General features: G+C 40.3%; 1 protein-coding gene across 1 annotated transcript in view; it reads left to right on the top strand.

Annotated features, from left to right (window-relative positions):
* The window catches only part of ERCC3 (ERCC excision repair 3, TFIIH core complex helicase subunit), a 24592-nt gene extending 4184 nt beyond the window's left edge, over positions 1-20408 (top strand). The window contains exons 2-14 of the mRNA XM_017727287.1: positions 712-1001; positions 1632-1681; positions 2724-2859; positions 3069-3233; positions 4224-4428; positions 5418-5732; positions 6873-7057; positions 9746-9948; positions 13364-13460; positions 13650-13767; positions 14907-15025; positions 18199-18351; positions 18710-20408. Coding sequence (XP_017582776.1) covers positions 712-1001; positions 1632-1681; positions 2724-2859; positions 3069-3233; positions 4224-4428; positions 5418-5732; positions 6873-7057; positions 9746-9948; positions 13364-13460; positions 13650-13767; positions 14907-15025; positions 18199-18351; positions 18710-18844 — 2171 coding nt within the window. The 3' untranslated portion in view covers positions 18845-20408. The remainder of the gene's footprint in view (positions 1-711; positions 1002-1631; positions 1682-2723; positions 2860-3068; positions 3234-4223; positions 4429-5417; positions 5733-6872; positions 7058-9745; positions 9949-13363; positions 13461-13649; positions 13768-14906; positions 15026-18198; positions 18352-18709) is intronic.

Genomic DNA, 20408 nt, shown 5'->3' on the forward strand with positions numbered 1-20408 from the left:
GCGCCTGTGCTGCCGAGACGGGAGGATCGGGAATGCCCAGGGAATTGCTCCAGCCCCAACAGCCTCCCCGCGGGGCCCCCGCTGTCGCGGGTGCGCTGCGGACCGGGCAGGGCACAGGAGCATCTCAGCCACACGTCTCAGGGAGGGCTGTAGAACAGCGCGTTAGCTGATGACACGAGAGGGATCTGTCACCGCAGTGACACAGCAGCGGGGTTTGTATGTTGGAGTGAAACCGCTTTAAGACAGGCTGGTCTCATCTTCTGTAACTGGAGCCGTTTGTTTTCTCTGTCCTTTGAAAGGGACGTCAGTAAACTTTCCCAAGGTCTGGCGAGTGGTGCAGCATCAAGGGAAGAGATGGTTGCCCAGCCAGCGTCTGCAGGGTGCCTGTCACTGAGTGCTGTACAGGCACCTAGTGCTGACACCTAAGTGCTATCATTCATTCATTCATTCATTCATTCAGCATAAAATGAGCAAGGAGTTTTGTTGTTCAGGCAAATGGGGCTGGAAGCTTACCTCTACACAAGCAATTTGTTTAGCATTAAAAAAGAAGAAATACCCTCAGCGTGTTAGTCTGGAAAAGCCTTTATCGATCTGGGTGTGATTTATTCATAGTGCCGTGGAAGGGATACAGACAATGCCTGGGACATGCCTGGACCATTTCAGAAGACAAAAGTTACATGTTTATTCTTTTTCTTGTAACTTCATTATAAGATTCAGTTCAACTAACACTGTTGTGCTTTCAGCATTTCTTTTTATTTCTGCAGGCTCCTGATGGCCATATATTTCTGGAAGCCTTTTCTCCAGTTTACAAATACGCACAGGACTTTCTAGTTGCCATTGCTGAGCCTGTGTGCAGACCCACCCACATCCACGAGTACAAGCTGACTGCGTACTCCCTGTACGCTGCCGTGAGTGTGGGCTTGCAGACAAGTGACATCACTGAGTATTTGCAGAAACTCAGCAAGACTGGTGTCCCAGATGGAATAATTCAGTTTATTAAGGTAAGGCTATTTTATGGCATTGGAAATACATCTGTTGCTACTAATTAATTCCTTTCCTGCTGCCCCTGCCTAATTGATTTATTATTTTTTAATCATTCATCATTTTTAACTGCCTTATTCTTCTGTTACTGTTTCAAGAGAACATTTTTTTTTCCTGTCTTTTTGCATGGCATATTGCTGCATTGTTTTCATAATGTATCCTGTGTAGGATTTATTTTAAAAAGTCCATTAAAGTGTCTGTGCAGATACTTTCAGCCAGTATGACTTGTACATGGGGAAAGTTTCCTCAGATTTGCCCTGAAGGATAACTGAGAATGTGGGAAACAGTCTGTAATAGTGGGGCACTATAAGACAGCCTGCCTTATCCTGCAAGTATGCTCTCACAGTCCTGGAAGTAGATTGAAATGAGGTATAAAAAGTGAATATCTGTGCCTGATCTCCTGCATGAGATGATGTGAGTGTCTTTTGAAAATGCCTTTTCAGGTTTGTTCCATGAGCATACCAGCATTGCAAGTAAATGTTTTATGGCATGGTGTTTCCTCATAAAGACCTAAAGCCATTGCAGTGTTTGGTCCTAAATATGGAATCTCTCTTTTGCATGTTCCTAATGATTGCTCTCTTTGTTTGTAGCTGTGCACCGTCAGCTACGGGAAGGTGAAGCTGGTTCTGAAACATAACAGGTAGGTGGCTTCTTCCTTAGCTCTTGTGGCAGGAAGCCCTCCAAGTGCACACTTGTGCTTGAGTGAGTGCTCTCAGGAGCTCTGGAGTCTCACAGCTGCCAGCTGAGTGTAACAGCTCCCAGGTATCACTTTTACAGCTTTTGGAAGTATTTAATACATTAGCTGGTGAATTGTGTTTGGCTGTCCTGAGCTAGCGCTGGTTGTCATCACATTCTTAAAAGTAGTTCGCAAATTTGATATTGTAGCTTGTTTCTTTATTGCTTGGATTTGCAATATGTCCTTGAGGTTTTCAAATCATTGTTTCCTTCCTTCCTTCCTTCCATCCTTCCATCCTTCCATCCTTCTTTCCTTCCTTTTAGAGAAGCTTTCCACAGCTGTCCTGCAGTCTTGTGTATTCTGACATGTGTTCTGTTATTCAGGAAAGATAAGCAAATCCAGTGACAAGAGGTGGGTGCTTGTGTCTGGACTGAATCTGATTTGTTTTAAAGCTAGAGGATAATGCTGGAAGGGGCCTGGAGAAGTAAAATATGAAGCCTCATATTTTAACTATGATCTCCGACCAGCATCATCATTGAGGAATCCCCAGGATGCACTAGTTTTAAGTTTTTAGGTGGTTTGTGTTTTGGAAGTTTGGGGTTTTGTCTTTTGGGCTTTTTTGGTGCTGTGGACAGGACTTGAAAACACCAGATGCAACATTTTCACAAACTCGCCTCAGTTCAGCCTCAAAACAATTTACTTCACTTGCATGTCACAACTAAGACCTGTATGTGAGAGATCCGTGTAGGCAGTTTTGCTGGAGTTTTGTTAGAGAGTATTTGAGCAAGATGGATGGATAACTGCACAGTACATGATGCTTTTGGTATGAGGCATCTTTTAAAAGTTTAGGTTGCCATAATGTCTTTATTTTTAAATTAGCACCCCAAGATTGGATGCTTGAGAGTGATCTGGGACAGCTGTGCATTGAATCATCTATGGCACTATTCCTGTGAGTTATTCAGTTGATGAGTTCATAAAAATGCTTTCTTTTATTCTTTAATTTTAGGTATTTTGTGGAAAGTACCCACCCTGATGTCATTCAGCAGCTTCTGCAAGACCATGTGATTAAAGAATGCCGCCTGAGAAATGCTGAGGGTGAAGAGACAGAGCTCATTACAGAGACATTCACAAGTAAATCAGCGGTATGTCCAGCCATATTCTGAAATTACTGCAGTGACTGGAGGTAACCGCAGTGACTCTTGAGTAGTTTGGACTGGTTATTGTTTGCTTTTTGTATCACCTTCATTCTGCCAGCAACAAACTTTAATGTGCTCAAATCTGGGGGGAAGAGGGGAGCCCAAGTGTGTCTCTAATGAAACCTTTCATGAAAATTCATGTTCCTCTATTTCAGATTTCCAAATCCAGTGAAGGTGGCCTTGGTCCATCAACTTCACAGGGAACAGATGCTCAGAATAAGCCAGACGTCCCAGCTGACTTATTTGAGTTTTATGAACAGATGGACAAAGATGAGGAGGAAGAGGAGGAAACGCAGACGGTGTCCTTTGAAGTCAAGCAGGTATGAATATTGCACAGAAGGACATAAGCATGAGAACTTACTAGGAAGTACTGTGGCTCTTAGTTTGGTAGGGGAGATCCTTGGAAGTCATTAACATTTATTTCCTTTTACCTTCCAAAATTTAGAATCTTACAGGGTGGTAGGCTGGGCATTGTTCCTTCCCAGCCTGCAAAGCATGGTGCTCACAGGCCAGAGAGGCTCCAGGGACTCAGGGAGGTTCCCATCACATGTGGCTGACTATTAGTTAGTGCAAGACAACTGAGAATTCAGTGGAGTGCTGCTTTCAGAGAGCTTTTTTTTCCCCTCTTGCTTTTGTTTTGTAATTTGTGGTTGCAGAAAGAACTCTTTCTTGGTGGTTCCAAGTTCATCACTTGAGAAAGGGAGCTGGAGGTTGTAGCACAGTCCTTGCTTGACCTTCAGAGAGCTTCTATAGAATTTCTCAAGTTGTTTTTGGACTAAGTGATTCTAATGATGCCTTAGGAGGGGAAAAAGGAATTTAAAAAAGGACAACTTAGTAGCTGTTTTGTTTATTTGAAAAAAAGCCAGTGCAGACCAACAACCTCTTGGTGATTGATTCAGCCGGTCATTGTCTTGGAATAACTTCCATACAGGGTATGGATGTTTTTAAGGTAACAGATGTGCAGCTTTGTGTAATATAGAGAACCTTTTGTGTCTGTTACTGAGCTCTTCGTTGCAGGACTTCACGCTGTAGCTTAGTCATTGCCAGGTAAGGAATAATCTGAGCTGAATGTGTCGTGTTCTTCCATCTCCCTGAAGAGCCCTCTCTAATATTAACTGTTGTTTAAAATGTTTAGGGGGTGGGCTGATCACAGGTAAAGTTTCCAGAGTAAACCTTAGCTCTTGCAGACTTCATAAGCATAAAAAATAATGCAATTTCACTTGGTACTATATAACGTAGTTGTTTTTAGGGAAAAAGAACTTAATTCAGATGTGGAGAATTTATTAACTGAAGCTTTGTTTCCTCTTCAGGAGATGATTGAAGAACTTCAGAAGCGTTGTATCCATTTGGAGTACCCCTTGCTGGCAGAATATGATTTCAGAAATGATTCTGTGAATCCTGATATTAATATAGATCTGAAACCTACTGCTGTCCTCAGGCCCTATCAAGAGAAAAGCCTAAGGAAGATGTTTGGGAATGGACGAGCCAGGTCTGGTGTTATTGTCTTGCCATGTGGTAAGTTTTGTGTTGGTGCTTAGACAACTTGTTCTTTATTTGCTTGTAGTAAAGTGAATTCCAAAGATGACAGCTGCCTGGATTTCACACAGCAGCAGGGACTGTTTTGGTGGCAGTGTGCAGAGTCCTGGTGGGTTTTAGTGAGCAGGTGGTGAGGCTGTGCTGAGGGAGAGCTGGGTTGCAGAGCTGTCGGTGTCCCAGCAGGGGCTGGGGAGCAGCTGTGGTACCTTCACATTGCCAGTCGTGCTTCCACTGTGCCCTCTGCCACCTCTGCTCATCTTCCCGTGAAATGTAAAGCTGTTGGCAGTGGAATTTGTTCCTTGGTTGGGAATAGGGAGATTGCAGGGAGCTGGCAATACAAAGGTGGCATAAAGGGGTGTCCAAGGAAGAAAAGAGCTTGTGTGCACAAGTGCCGGGAAGGGGAATTTGAGGAAGAAATGAGAAACATGCAGACTGAGACAATCTACAGAAAACGGGGAAAAAACGAGCAAACAGGAGATTGTGTGCCAGTGCCCTCAGTACTGGGGGAGGAGAAAGCACATGGGATATGGCGAGGGCCTGAGAGTGCGTAAGGGGTGCTGGCGTGTGAAGGATGGGAAGATTTACAGACTTGCTTTGTAGGGGAATGTGCATAACTGGCAGGGACAGAGGAATAGATTGCCCTTAGGAAAGCTTTCTGTAGCCAACTGTAATTTAACATTCTTTTGAAATTAAAAAGCATTAAAATGGTTGCTTCTAATTGTCAAAGCCATTGTTTACAGTTATTTTCTTGAGGAAATACAGTTGTGTTTAGTAGACAATCCAGCTGTTTTTTAAGAAGCAAATACTTGATCTCTTTAAGACTATTGTAGCAAAGAAACAGCGAAGAATTTGCCCTTACATGATTTCATATTCTCTCACAATTCTCCTTTGTTTTTTTGTTTTGTTTTCCTCCTACTCCAGTGGTGTCTGAGAGATGGCTAATGAGTGTCACTCCTCCTGCCCTGCAGGTGCTGGCAAGTCTCTGGTGGGAGTGACGGCTGCGTGCACTGTGCGCAAGCGGTGCCTGGTGCTGGGGAACTCTGCGGTGTCTGTGGAGCAGTGGAAGGCCCAGTTCAAGATGTGGTCCACCATCGACGACAGCCAGATCTGTCGCTTCACGTCTGATGCCAAAGACAAGCCCATTGGCTGTTCTGTTGCCATCAGCACGTATTCCATGTTGGGGCACACGACCAAAAGGTCCTGGGAAGCAGAAAGAGTAATGGAGTGGCTTAAAAGTCAAGAGTGGGGCCTTATGATACTGGATGAAGTCCATACCATTCCTGGTAAGGAAAGGGCGTGCAAACCTTCTACATTGCACACATTGTTGATGTCTCTCTGTTCTTTTAGAAGTGGTGGTTTTTTGCTGTTCTTCTCATGATTAGTGGAGTAAGTAAACCCATGGTTCAGGGTTTTGAGACAAGTAAACTGCCTTGTTCTACTTCTTTTTTTTCCCTCAATACTGCATAGTTTAGCAGACCACTAGTTTTCTGAAATCCTTCAAATTAGACACTGTGTTTTCTGTAATGGCAGTGTAAAGTACAACTTCCTCTGTGTGGGTTGATAAAGTGCTCTTAAAATACCTGAATTACATTTGCATAATTTTGCTGCAGACATATTTGAACAGGAGAGGAATTCATCTGCCTTCTTCTCTTTCATGCAGTGGCACTGCAGGCCAGCTTTTAATATTTATGAGTGACCGTAATGATTGCCATCCAGAAATAGCTGTTGTCTTTGAAATTGCAACGTAATTGATATCTATACTACTGGAAAGTAATAATGTAGTATTAAAGTGTCTGTGGAATGATCCTGGATAAAAATACCACCCAGGATTCTGTTAGCTGTTCTGCCTTATTCTCATTTGAATATAATTTGGTGTCTACAGAAGTAATGGATTTCAGAAATAGACCTTGATGATTAATTGCCATTTTGTCAAAGTAGCACAGTGCTGGCACTGTTCTGTCACTTCTGTTCTTACTTGGTTTTATAGAAATGAAGGTATAGCAACTCTGTGATCTCTAGCAATACTAAAGATGAGTAATTCTGCCATATCCTGCCAGTCCTGAATGTGGCAGTCAGCCAAGAGTCCTTGTGTCATAGTTCTTTCCAGGAAGTAATACAGACCTAAACCAAGCCATGTAATCTCTGAATATATTAATTTTCTCTTGGGGAATGGGAAATAATAAAGATGCCAGAAGGTTTACTGAGATTTTCAGAGTACATTTGACGATGCAAACTAAAGCTGTAATCACGGTGAAGTTTTGTAACACAGATTTGTTAGGAGTGTATGTGGAATGGGGTACAATTTCCAAATTCTGTGCTTGCCTGATGTTCAGGAGTTGATGAAAATGTCTTTTAAAGTTGCAGTATGTATCTTCTAAAACCATTCAGGAAAGCTAACAAAAAATTTGTCTTGGATTTCTTAGCAAAAATGTTCAGACGTGTGCTCACTATTGTACAAGCTCACTGTAAGCTGGGGCTGACTGCTACCCTGGTCAGAGAAGATGATAAAATTGTTGACCTGAACTTCCTGATTGGACCAAAGCTCTATGAAGCCAACTGGATGGAGCTGCAGAACAGTGGCTACATTGCTAAAGTCCAGTGTGCTGAGGTGATGCTCTGCTTTTTGGTACTATTAGTGTTTATTTAGTATGCTTATAACTTTGAGAAAAATTCTTGCAGCTCTTAAAACAAAGAATGATAGCAGAAATTTTAAAAAGTGTAAGAAAACACCTCAAGCCTGAACATATGAGGATGAAACCTGAAAACATAGGACTGGATCTCACCATTCTTTCCAGTTTAATGGTGTGACTTCTGTTCTTTCCAGCATAGGGGTGAGAGGTAAATCTGGTCTCAAAAGAAGTGAAAATGTTTCACACAGGCACATTCGAATGTTAAAGTAATCTTTCTGGGTCAGATGGAAAGTCTAACTCAATGTATTGTCTCTGGTAATTCACATGGAAGATACCTAGGGAAGAGTATAAATTTCTCCAGGCTCTCTGTTATTTACAAGGTTTCTGTGTAAGCATTAGTGGATTGCTTTTTCATGAACTTGTCTGGTCTCTTGAATGGAAGTAGTTTTAGCAGCTGCAGTGTGTTACGGTAGAGTTTTACAAAAGTTTCTTTTCTGTTTGGGGTTTTTCTTCTCCATTGTTTGTGGGGTTTTTCTGTCTTTGTCTGCTGGCTTGGGGTTTTTTTTTTGTCTTTGTTGTTGTGATGTTTATGGTGTTTATTTATATGGTGGTTTATTTTAAGCCTGTCTTGGTAATTCCATGCAATTTTCCCTAGCTCTGGTACTGGAGTAAAAGATGCAGATGCAGGTCAGCTGTTCTCCTTTTGACCACTGTGCAAACTGGAGGTTGTAGAAAGGAAAAACCCCACTGTTTTGAACTCATAGAATGCAAGTGAAAGGCACCTAGAAAATAACTGTTGAAGGGAGAGTAACCAATCCTCAAATTCAGGTTTGCACTTAGACACTTTGGTTAGTTCTGCCATGCAAGTATAATTCTCAGTCCCTGAACTGCCCTTTAGTCATTGAAAAATGAAGCATGGGCTACCTTTTGTACTGAATGATGGGAAAATTCTGCAAGTTTATATTCCTTAGGCCAGTGTTTTGAACTAACATTTGATGGCTCTACCAAAAGCAAAGAATAAAAAAGCCCAGTATTGATGACTGATAAATGATGAGTCCATTACGTGCACAACTGCTTTGCAGATTTGTTTGGATTTTCTTGGCACATGTTGAGGAGTAGCATCACTTGGCTTATTCCCCACAGCCAGGAGAGGTGTCTGGCTCACTCTTTAAGAGCAGTTCTTTCCACGTGGCCAGAGAGAGCAGTGCTGATGTCTCATAGGGCAGGTCATGGTTGTTGCAGGTGCTGCTCTAAAAGGGAGTGAGCATCACAGTTAAAAAAGTTACACAAAGTTTAAAAACAGACAACAAGCCTGTTCTTCACTTGTTCTTTCAGTGTTTTGTAATTTACAAATAATCCCTTTCTGAACAGCCATACCAAGTCTTTGGATTGGAGTGCATGTCTTGCAAAATGTAAAAATTAAAATATCATTGGGGTGAGAAGTAGATCTTACCCATTTCCTAATCCAGAAGAGAGTGCAAATACAAAATACATGGGCTTGCTATGTATTCAGAGAGGCACTGAGCAATAGATTAAATTTTTTACTGTAGTCAAATATTCAGTATTCATATCTCACTGTTGCTTTGATGTGATTGTCTTCTGATTCAAGAGTTTTAAGTCTTTCATGTAGACAGCACACAATAACAACAGAGCCTATTCAGTGCATGGATTTATTTTTAATGTAGTCAAAGGATAATAAAAGCATCATCTGGCATTTAACTCACTGGAAAAAATATTTTGAAACCAAAAATTAGTTCTTATCAGTACAGAACAATTCATGTTGTTTAAATAAACTCCTGTAAATTGTTGTTAACTTCCTTAGCTGAATGGTGGTTATGAAAGAGGCTTTTCTCTGCAGTATTTTGTTAATTTCTATTGTGTAATGGGCATGAGGGATTAACACGTGTACAGCAGAGTGAGTGTTTCCTAAATTATATGCCCTGTGGATAGTGTCATACATTATCAACAGTGTCATTTCATTGGCTTAAACTTCATAATGACTTCTTTTTTCATGCTACAGGAGAAAAAATAAGCCCAGACTTACTGAAGTACTATGGTAGTTATTTACATAATGAAAGAACTGCTTAGGGATGTCTGTTGAAAACTTCTAATCAATTCTAGTGTTTTGGATATTCCAGACTCAGTAGCTGTTAAAATAAAGGTCACTCCTATGTGGGTATATGAAGAAAGATGGGTGAATTTGTTCGGTAATGAAGACAAAATGTGTCTCAGCTTTCAGAATATGGATGAAAATTAGTCTTTATTGGAAAACGCTTTGACTGCTCTGAAAGGGAGACTACACAGACAGTTCATTCCCTTAATTACTGCTTTGTAAAAAGTAGTAGCATTCAGTACATTATTTAAGTGTGAACATAAAGGAACTATCTTTCAGTCTTGCTCCAGTCCCCTTGTCTATTTCTGTCATGGATCTCAATGCCAGAGCATAACACTGAAATGTTGATGAGGTTAAACAGATTTTAGCAGTGCAGGAGACTTCACTGACTGGCAGCTTTCATTTTGCTACAGAAATTTGTTAAAATCTGTGGCCTGCACTATACAGAAAGTCCTAATGCATTATCATCCCCCAATATCTTTTCTATTCCCACTGGGATTAAATAAGTAAATAATGGAGCATTACTTTCTGTGTGTATGTTTTCTAATTGTAGGTCTGGTGCCCAATGTCTCCTGAATTTTACAGAGAATATGTAGCTATCAAAACAAAGAAAAGGATACTGCTCTACACCATGAACCCAAATAAATTCAGAGCCTGTCAGTTCCTGATTAAGTTTCATGAGCGACGGAATGACAAAATCATCGTCTTTGCTGACAATGTGTTTGCACTGAAGGAATATGCAGTCAGACTTGGGAAGTAAGTGTTCGCTACCAATGATGGCATCCTCCTTCCATGACAACTTCCTTGCAATCTCACAGCTTTCAGTAGTCTTTGATATTTTTTGTAATGCTGTAACTCCAGTCCACCTGCATAAAAAACTCAAGAGGCTATTTTGGGATGAACTGTATTGGCCCTGTAACATGATTTCAGTGTTTGAAAAGAGTCTCTGTTTAGCATTTGTTTCAGAAAAGTTTACATCCAAGATTTCTTTGGAAGATTTAGTATTTTATGTTATGTTATTTTAAGTTATTTTATTTGTATTAGTAAAAGCCAGTGGAAAAATGAGGGCTTTTAGAAATATCACTAGAAGTATTTCTTTAATGGATGGTAGCTTCCCCTGTCTCTCAGAGACAAAGGTTTTCAAATATCTACACTCTGGATCTTTCAAGATGTTCTGAGACCCAGGGCCTCCCTCTTCAGATTCTCAGAAGGTCTTACCCTTGACAAAAAAAAAAAAAACAACTAAGCTTTTTTTGGGATCTGTGCTGTGTTAGTGCACTACCTAGAACTGCAGTAATTGTTTAATAAACTAGAGGATGTTTCTCCCTAGAGCTCCTCGGTTACCTTAAATGACTGTAACATGAGTGCAGTTACAGGAGGCTGTGCAAACAGATTTTAATGAGGGGTCAGCATCAGTCTGTTGGTAGCATTTGGGGAGGGATGATCAGGGAGAGTTTGTCAGGGTCAGGCATAGAGTGATTATTGGGAAACATAACCATATAAGCTGTCCTCATCCTTTCTTTGACAAGCCCAAATAATGCCTTGCTTGCTGGAAGCTGTGGGGCATTTTGATGGTGTATGATGTCATGTCTAGGAATTTCATCAGTACTCCTTAGCAAAACCACAAACAAGCCTTGCACTTTCCAAAATTCATGATCAGGTCTGACTGCAGTTTAAGGGCTGTGTTGTGCTGGCATGCTGTGACATTAAATAGCAAGCAGAGCTAATGGTGGTGGATGAATTCCAACATCTGCGGTCTCTTTCGTCATTTTTTTAATCTGTCTGGACCGAGATTAGCTGTAATGATGCCTCTGGAATGTCCTAGCACTGTTCAGTGCACCACAGACAAAGTCTTTAGCACAGGTGATGCTGGGAGGGGGGGATGCTGTGGAGCACAGCAGTTGTAAGTGGTGTAGATGCTGTGGAAATGCGGCAGGAAAACCAGCTGAAGAAATAGTAGGGGGCCCCTTTTTATGTTTTGGTGTGTGTTCTGTGTTTCTCACATCATTTATGGAGCTCCAGGTTATCCAGCTGTCACTATTAGAAAGAGAGGAGGCTTGCAGTGCTGGACAAAGGTGAGGGAGCCTTTGTTTTACAAAACTAGAGAGTTTTGTATCAGTTTGCTGTCAGCAGGCTAAACCAAAGAGAACTGTTAGTTTGTGCAGGACAGGAATTCCGTATGTGGAGGAGAGAGCAGCCCAGTGGGTACAGCAGGAGTGCTGTGGCTGTGTGCCCATGAGGAGCACAGCTCCCACTGCCCTTCTCATGGCCTGACGGAAGCATGCGGGGTGAATGGGCTCCCAGATGGGGGGAGAGGTGGCCACGGTCCGGCTGCCTCTGCTGGCTCCTCCCTTAACCCCCTTGCCCTTGGTAGTGGGGAACTGTCAGGGAAAGACCGTGCACATGACAGGAATTATTTTGATAGCAGTTTTTGGGGCCATAGAATTCAAATTTGCTTAGCCAGCTTTCCCTCTGTCATGAGTCTGTCATCCAGTATAGCACAGCTCATGTGCTGACTGGTTTTACTGGTGTTAGGAATATGTTTAAACCTCTGTTTCTGAAGGACTGTGCCTCTGTCGTTTTGTCAGTTATGCCAGTTAATGGGAGAGGAATCTATCTTTGCAAATCCCTCAAGTGTCTTTTTGCAGTAAGGAAAATGAGTCATTAAAAAAAGAATCCATTTAGCACTCAATGTTCTAGATTCAGAAAAGTACTCAGGAGTGTCAATGAATTACTGTCAAGTAGGATCAGGGCAAGTTAAAATGAAGGATTGATAGCCAGGAGTCGAGGATTATTCTGTTCTTAGTACAAAATGTGTTTGAATGCTTTCTTGGTGGTCTTAAGAAAAAGAAGGCTCAAAAGTGCTTTAGTTTCAGTTTAAATCTGCCGTTTAACTTCACAATTTAAATACTAAATGAAATTTAAAATAACAGTTAAAATATTACTGAATGCTACTAATTGAATAATGATGGTACTTCTTCAGAGTTGACTCATTTGCCACTTTCATTTTTTAGCTTTTTTTCTGAAAGCCTGCTTAAATACACTAAAGAGGAGAATCAGAGATGACTAGGATTGTTTGGTAAAAAACCCTAGAATAAAGTTGGTAGTAGAGAAAGCAAGAGGAGCCAGTGCGCAGGAATTAGTTGATAAGAATAGAAAACCTTAGTCCTGTGCACAGCCATGTTTATATTCAGCTACCATTCATGTATGTGCAATACTAAATGAAAAAATTGAGCTTGGTTCCTTGTGTTAGAAATAATTTATGGAAATGTGAACAAAACAATAACTGGAAAACTTCACTCGTACTGTTTGGAGATGCTTGGTAAACCAGCATTTGGAAAATTAGTGCAACAGATGACAAAGCAGTGGCTGTGCTATCCTGCATGCATCTAACTGGTTTTGTGTGGGCTTTGCTCTTTCTAGCTTTTTGGGTTTTTAACTCTGCTTAGGCAGGAATAAAACAGACAGACCCTGGAAAATTTCTAGCCATCCAAGTTATTCATGAAGTCTGTGGGTGACTGAGAGTTTGTGTGAGCCTTTGGGATTGAGACATTAAATGTTCCATGTGATTCATTGTCAAACATTAGAAATGGTAGGTGAAATGCCACTGTGAGCTGCTCATGGAATGTTTGGGGCCTTTTTCTCATTTTAGTAGGCCCAGAAGGTATTAGAAGGGGCAAGAGGTTAGCTTTAAAAGCAAAAATAATTTTCCCAGAACAACACCCAGCAGCCTGGTTGTGACATCCAGCCTATCCTTGATAGAGAAGCCTGGATTTTCAAGTGTTTAAATAGGGAGCAAAGGCTGCAGCTGTCAGTGTGCTAACTCAGTACATTTGAGGAGAAAAAATCTCCTTATTTTAGCAGCTGCCTTCAGTCTTTCATGTAAGCTTAGCAAACGTATTCAGTCTGTTGATACACAGCTTCATTGGTGCACGTAATTGCAAAACATTTGTGACTGTCAGAATTTCTTTCTGCCTGACTGGGTTGCTGCAGAGGGTTCCACAAACCCCTGGGAAGCTGCCATGAGGAGTCAAACAAGCTAAAAGTAAACTGAAATCTGTACTAGAATCTGGTTTGTTTTCATATCTGCTTAAATGTGTACTGCACTCCCTGCCATGGTACCTCATAAGAAATGAGTGAGAAATCTTGAATTTTGTTGTGTTCTTTTCAGACCCTATATCTATGGTCCTACTGCACAAGGGGAAAGAATGCAAATTCTACAAAACTTCAAGCACAATCCAAAAATCAACACTATTTTCATTTCCAAGGTGAGTGAGTACATTCACTGTGTCCTTGTGCCTATCTTCAGAATGAACTTTAAGAGTCAGCTGCACATGCATGGTGTGCATTTGACATCTTTGTATCACAGCCCACAAAGAAAGCTGTGCTTTGTATTTAGTGTTGGCTGGGGAAATGTGGAAATAAAAGACTGCTCAGAGGGTGCTGCTCTGTTGCAGGTAGGGGACACATCCTTCGATCTGCCCGAAGCCAATGTTCTCATTCAGATTTCATCCCATGGTGGGTCGCGAAGGCAGGAGGCTCAAAGACTGGGACGGGTGCTGAGAGCCAAAAAAGGTAAAGGAGGTGGTGGCTGGGCTCTGGGCCTTGGATCATCGTATCCTAGAGCAGGAGAAACTGGGTGCTCATGAAGTATCTTTATACTGTCCTTGGATTATGTTTTAGTCAAAGAGAATATACCTGTATACCAGTGAATGAAAATGAAGCATCTTCTGGGTCAGTAAATTTAGTGATGAGAAAACTTCCAAAGGACAAAAAAAGCTGAAAGAAAACTGACTTTTTGTTCTTTGGCAGTTCTCTCACTTTTTCATTCCTTGATACTTCCTTCAACATGAAATTGTTTGTAAAGAATCATAGTATTACTCTAACAAGCAAGCCTGTGGAAATTGCTTTTTGATACTGCGGACTACTTGCTTTTAAAAATTGGATTTGGTTTTTGACTATGTTTTTGTAAAACATGGCCAAAGGAATTTTTTTTGTTTAGAAAAATTATTCTTAAAATACTTTCTACTCACACTTAAGCTCTGCACACACTTTATGTGCAGTTTGTGCTTGTTACAGGTGAGGCTTTGTTTGAAAATGCAAACAAAACCCATGCTAGTGAATTGACAAAGTCTTGGTGAAACCCTGGATTTTAAAAGAGAACCCTGTTACCAGGGTAATAGACCTTAAGGACTGTAAGTGTAAAAAGATCATTTATACACAGCCTGGTATATGCTGGTCTTCAGATAGTCCTATGAATTCTTAGCTAAGTATCTTTGTCTCACTTTAATTCAAAACCATTGCAAATTCTAGTTTACGTGGGTAAAACTTTTCCTTTTTCTGTTGTGCTTTTTTGACATGCACAGCAACCTTGCTCTTGGCTTTTCACTTCTTGACATAATAGACTTAAAAACAATTTCATCTTTCACCTTGCCTACCAGAATAAAGCAGCAGGATCTTCTTAGAGTACCTGTGTGGTTGTGTTAGTCTACATTTCCTTTTCTGTTTTTGTCTTTTCACCTATCCTCAAGTTACTGAGCACCAAAGTAGGGGTTTCTGTGCTGTGTCAGTTTATGCAAGGTCTGGGTGCAGCTAAACAGTGCAATAGTTTTTGTGGGGACAATTTAAACACCTGTTTTCAGTATTTATTCCACTGTTGTTCTCTGTTGCAGTGTTCCAAGTGGAACTAATCACTGAGTGCTTTTGTCTCCTAGGCATGGTTGCAGAGGAATACAATGCCTTTTTTTATTCCCTTGTATCCCAAGACACTCAGGAAATGGCATATTCAACAAAACGGCAACGATTTCTTGTAGATCAAGGTTATAGCTTCAAGGTAACTTGTCCCTTCTATTTATTATGTTTGGGGCATAAGAATGTAATTTTCATATTGTTTAATGTTAGTATTTGATCCAGTACTTGAGAATTCCAGTTGTGGAATGCATTAATGAAGTTTTTTCTCACAAGTGGAACTGCTCCAGTATTGTTTTATCATCTGTATTATTGTGAGGGCAGGTACAGGTAGCTTTGTACAGCTTCTGGAAAGGTGTTTTAACTTCAAACCAGGCACCCTGCAGAGTGCAGTGCATGGTCCTTCATGGTTTATGTTTGTGCTGTTCTGTTGTCCATCTGTGCAGGCCTCCCATTATTTGTTATTACACTGAGTCTGCATAAAGCAGTGTTGGGTGTTCTCATTAGTGTGTCAGAGTGGGCAGCAGCAATTTAGACTTGCAAAACTTAAGAAGTGACAAATAAGTGCCAAAGAGCTCCAGTCTCAGACCAATATTCCACTATGTTGTCATCTTCCAAACATAACATCTCATTTTACCAAAGCTCCTCTATATGATAGATTTCATGGTGTATCTCATTTATTTTTCTTTTAATGCATGGACTGCCCCATATGCTCATCTGTTGGGCTGCTAAAGGCAGCAGAGTGTCATGACAGCTCTTGGGTTTAGGTAAATGATTCCTTTACAAAACTGGAGCTTACTGCTCTGATTTGAAGTCCTCCCAATGAGAAGCATTGTTGAGGAGAATAAAAAATAAGGCTGTTCAAGAGCTTGTCTGTGTGAGGCACCAGTACAGGACATCCCCCTGAACTGCTGGGCTGGAGTAAATCACTGCTCTGGAAAGAGCAGTCCATTAAAGAGCTCTTTAGAAACAGACATGTCAGAGTCTTTATAGGTGAGAACTTTGTTTCCCTTTGTAGTGAATATGTTCTGACAAAAGTTGTAGATCAGTACTAAGCTGCAAATAATTACAGCAAATGCATCTATGTGGCTGTAGCCAGAAAGAGGAGAGCAGTCCCTTTACTTATATTTGAATGCCTTGGATTCTAGAACTAAGAAAGAGGTTAAAATAGAGGGATTTCATTTTGCAAGGAAGGAGCTCTTAGTCCTAGGAGCTTTGGTGTAATGTGGGACAAAAGCAGTGCAAGTGGCCAGCTGAGTATCTGGAGCAATATTTTGCTGACCAGTACTGGAATGTTCTTTATTTGCAGATTAGAAACAAAACATTAGAATATCTATTTTCTTCTGTTTGCCAAACTTAGTCATAGCTGGCATCAAAGAATAGGGCTGAAAGAAACTTCCAAAAAAAACATCTATCTGTGTTCCTTCATGCCAAGCAAGGATGAACTATGTGTATGTCATTCACAGCACATCTGCCTTCTTAGTCTTCCAAATATGGAGACTCTACCTCTTCTTTAGGTAGTTATTTCAATGCTAAAGTCCTCTCCATCAGAATTTGTGTTGCTAAATAACTAAAAATTCACTACTAGTTCAAAGGGGTAACAGTTTTCACTTTTTGTTTAGGACTTACTTTCTTCTTGCCATCTCTTAATAGCTCCATTCTCTGCCTTTCACCAAAAAGAGAACTGGAGTAATACGTTTTTGCTAAGTCCACATATCTTGTCTTTGCTTCTTAAATATCAGCCTTACTACAATTTACTGCTTGGAGTGTACCGTTAGCTGGTTTTTTTGGTTAGCTGAATTTTAAACCAGTAGCAGAAGAACTCTGTATATTAAAGAATTGGTGGTAACTTTAAACAGGGCATCAGTTGGACAGCTTGAAAGATGATGCAGTGGGAATTCTTTCCATTCTATGAGTCATGCTAGTACTGTTTTGCAACCAGAGCAGGAAACAGGCAAATGCAATTTAAAACTGATTTTTGTGACTTCTTTTTCTTTATTTTTGAGATGACCATAGCACATATCCTCCTAAATAAACAAGGAGGACCATAGTGTTCCTTTAGCCATGTAGGACAGATTGCTTCCATGAATGGATTCTTCAGACTCAGACATTTTGTCAGGAAAACATCCTTTTTTCAAACTAGAAATTGCCACAAATAACAGCTCACAGCACTGATTATTCTTTCCAGTGTTTCCCTACCCCATTTTTTAAAAGCAGTACTTGGCCGCTAATATGGATTTGTTTTACCTTTAACTTTACTTACAGTGTTTTTGTGATCTGCTCCAGCTGAGACTGCTGAGGTAATTAGTTTATAATTGTATTGACTCAAGAGGTAAGCAGAAAAGACGAGGAGGGGAAACACTACATATAATCAATGGCTGAATTAGAATGTCTTTCTCAAAACCTTGTCAAGTTGGGAACAGTGGGAAAACTGATTGTTATGTATAAACATATACTTACAGAATGCATTTAACTACAGGGAAAATTCTTGTGAAGTTTTCAAAATACCTCTAGTTAAAGTAAGCTGCCTGTTGCAAAGCTTTATAACAGAAGCTTGAGATCTTTTCAGTTCTTCAGAAGTGGAGGTTTGTCAGCTGGTGGAGCCCATGGTTCTGCATTGCCAGTAGGTCACATGTGCCCTGTACCCACGGTTACCAGATGAGTTACTGAGAATTCCAAGGAGAACAAACCTAACTGAAGTTACCCAGTGTCTATGTACTCAAAAGCTGGAAGAGTCCTTTTGCTCTGCTGCTGATGCTCTGTTGCAGGTTACTGCACTCTCAACAGCTGTACATCTCAGTTTGTTAGGATTTTTTTCCCCATTGTCCTGAATGCTTCTTGCTAAAGTTCTCAGTCTCTGCAGAGCTAGTGGATTATTTTTGTTAAATATAAAATGCTGGTTCTTAAACTAGACAATCTAGAGCCTTCAACATGACACTAACTTTGCAGTAAGCTGAATGCATATCCAAGTTATATGTGCTTTGGTCAGGTTCTTGGTCAAGCTGGTATAAACAGTGTTTAGCTGACATCCTCTCCCCAGAGCTTTTCTTTCTTCTTTTTCATTTTTTCCCCCCCTAAAGGTTCAGCTTTTGCATTTCCAGCTAGAATATAACAAGAGATGTGTGTATATGTATATGTACATCACTTAGCAAGATTTTATATGTATCTGTGCTATCTGTAGTGTGAAGTTGTTCTAACCATTAATAAAAGTTGAAGGCAGTTCCAACAGGATATGGAATCAGAAATCCTTGTCTTGGCTTTGAATAGCTAACAGTGAGGAGGAAGAGCCCTCACCTTGTAGTGTGCTCTGTTTCTTAGGTAATCACAAAGCTGGCAGGCATGGAAGAGGAAGAACTTTCATTTTCAACCAAAGAAGAACAGCACCAGCTTCTCCAGAAAGTCCTGCAAGCATCTGACCTGGATGCTGAGGAGGAAGTAGTTGCTGGAGAATATGGTTCAAAGTCAGCTCAGGTAATGAAGAATTCTTTGAAAAGGATGACCACAGGTGGGACAGAATTGGATCATTTCACTTCCATCCAATTCTAAATGTGATGTTGTCATTGATGACCTGGTATCTTTGTGAAACATTAGAGAACAGATCTATTTTTCTAATCTGCATTAGCCTTTAGCTATTGGAATAATTCACTTTTTGGGCACTTGGAAGAAATTAGACATGTAATTCATGTCTTTCTCCATCATATTTGAAGGAGAAGGCAACAGATCTATTGTTACAGATTTTGAAGTCATTCTTTAAGTCATATGCAATGAAAATACTTTTAAAACCTCTGATCACACACTAAGCAGGTACTTACACTCCTTGTACTTGCAGGTGTCCCGTCGTACAGGCACCATGAGCTCCATGTCCGGAGCAGATGATACAGTTTACATGGAATACCACTCCTCACGGAGCAAGGCATCTTCAAACAAACACATCCACCCCCTCTTCAAACGCTTCCGGAAGTGACATCTTCACATGGGCATTTTGTTGAAACTGTGGATCCATGTCTTTGTTCCTGTAGCTGAAAAGATGGAGTTGAAATTTATGACAGGTCCTTTAAAAGACTTCTTTATATGCATCTCTATAGCCACTTACTTACCAATGTATGTGCTCTTATAGGTGAATGGGAAAGCAACGAAGGAACTAAATCTTACCATGAAAATATTTTTACAAACTTTAGGATACAAATATGTCACAGCACATATTTTTTTGTGTGGCACTGGCTCCTTGTCTTATGCCCTCATTTTCTCATCCCCAGAGGGCAGAAGCATACAGGCCACTTTGTTCAAGAGAAGTACTTGTCTGGTTTTCAGGGTAATTAATAGATTTTATTTTTAACAGCTGAAGATCCTTTTTCAGAAGAGTCCTGAAAAGGTTTTGTAAATGAAGTTTGTACTGATGTTTGAAATATTATTTATCTGACTATTGTGTCTGCTCAGCAATATACTGTTTTTCAAAATGTTTGAATAAAATCATTCAATGAGCTGAACAAATCCCAAGAGGAGCACTTCACATTATATTTTTAAACCGAGAGCTAATTTATACTTATGACTTAACCTGTATTAAAATTCTAACAGATTGGTCAGAAATGTTTTAGAGTTTGAAGACAAGAAGAAATAGGGACTCTGTCTCCAAAGTAAACTCAAGGAAAGCATTAGTAGTAGTAAATACAAATAAATTCTGTGCTCTTTCTCCTCATTTTTCTTGCTAGTGTTGAGAAGTTGCTCAAATAAAAGCTCTTTCTGTTTTTATTTATATTCTATTTATTAACCATGCAATAAAACCTTCGTAACTGCTAAACAGTGCACTGTCACCACAGAAGTTATTACTCAATCAAAAAGCATTTTGACTTCTCACAAGGTGAGTTGGAAGAATGTATGAAGGAAAGATTCCTGGGTTTGTTTTTTTTAATGAAGGCTGCAGTGTAATTCTAGAAAATTATAGGAGAAATGGTGGTGGTTTGTGGCAGAAGAATGCTTTCTAAATAACATCTACTTAATAATGTAACATGATGCTTGGTGTTGTATTAAGAGGTGTTACTTCACTGATTGTAGAGCTTTAGGAACAACCTCTGTTGGTTCAAAATAGGTTGATATAAATCTTTACTATACTGGAAGGAGCATGCATGGTATAGCCATCCTGGTTGTATGACAAATGTGCTTCAGAAGAATACTGAATTCTGTTCCTTATTAGCATGAATTCACAAATCAAGACTAGAAATATTGGAAGCATAATTGAGAACAGATGGTGCTTGGTTTTGGTCTCTGTATCAGAATCAGGTAAACTGATCTGCTTCAGTTTAAACTTTGTTTAGGCTCTGAGTCCTACCCTGTAATACTTGGTTCTTTCTCTTGTGCTGAGTCTTCTGCCTCACAACCTGGAACCAGCCATGGCAGTGCTTGAGCGGCTTATATAGAAGAGATAATTGTGCAGTATTCTGGTGCTGATTTCCTCTCCCCAGTTTAAAGCACTATTTACTTCTGATAGTAGTTTGGACCAGCTCTAATAAATGCAAATGGCTTAATACTGA

The sequence above is a fragment of the Corvus brachyrhynchos genome, unplaced genomic scaffold (assembly GCF_000691975.1).
Source record: "Corvus brachyrhynchos isolate BGI_N302 unplaced genomic scaffold, ASM69197v1 scaffold452, whole genome shotgun sequence".
Lineage (NCBI taxonomy): Eukaryota > Metazoa > Chordata > Aves > Passeriformes > Corvidae > Corvus > Corvus brachyrhynchos.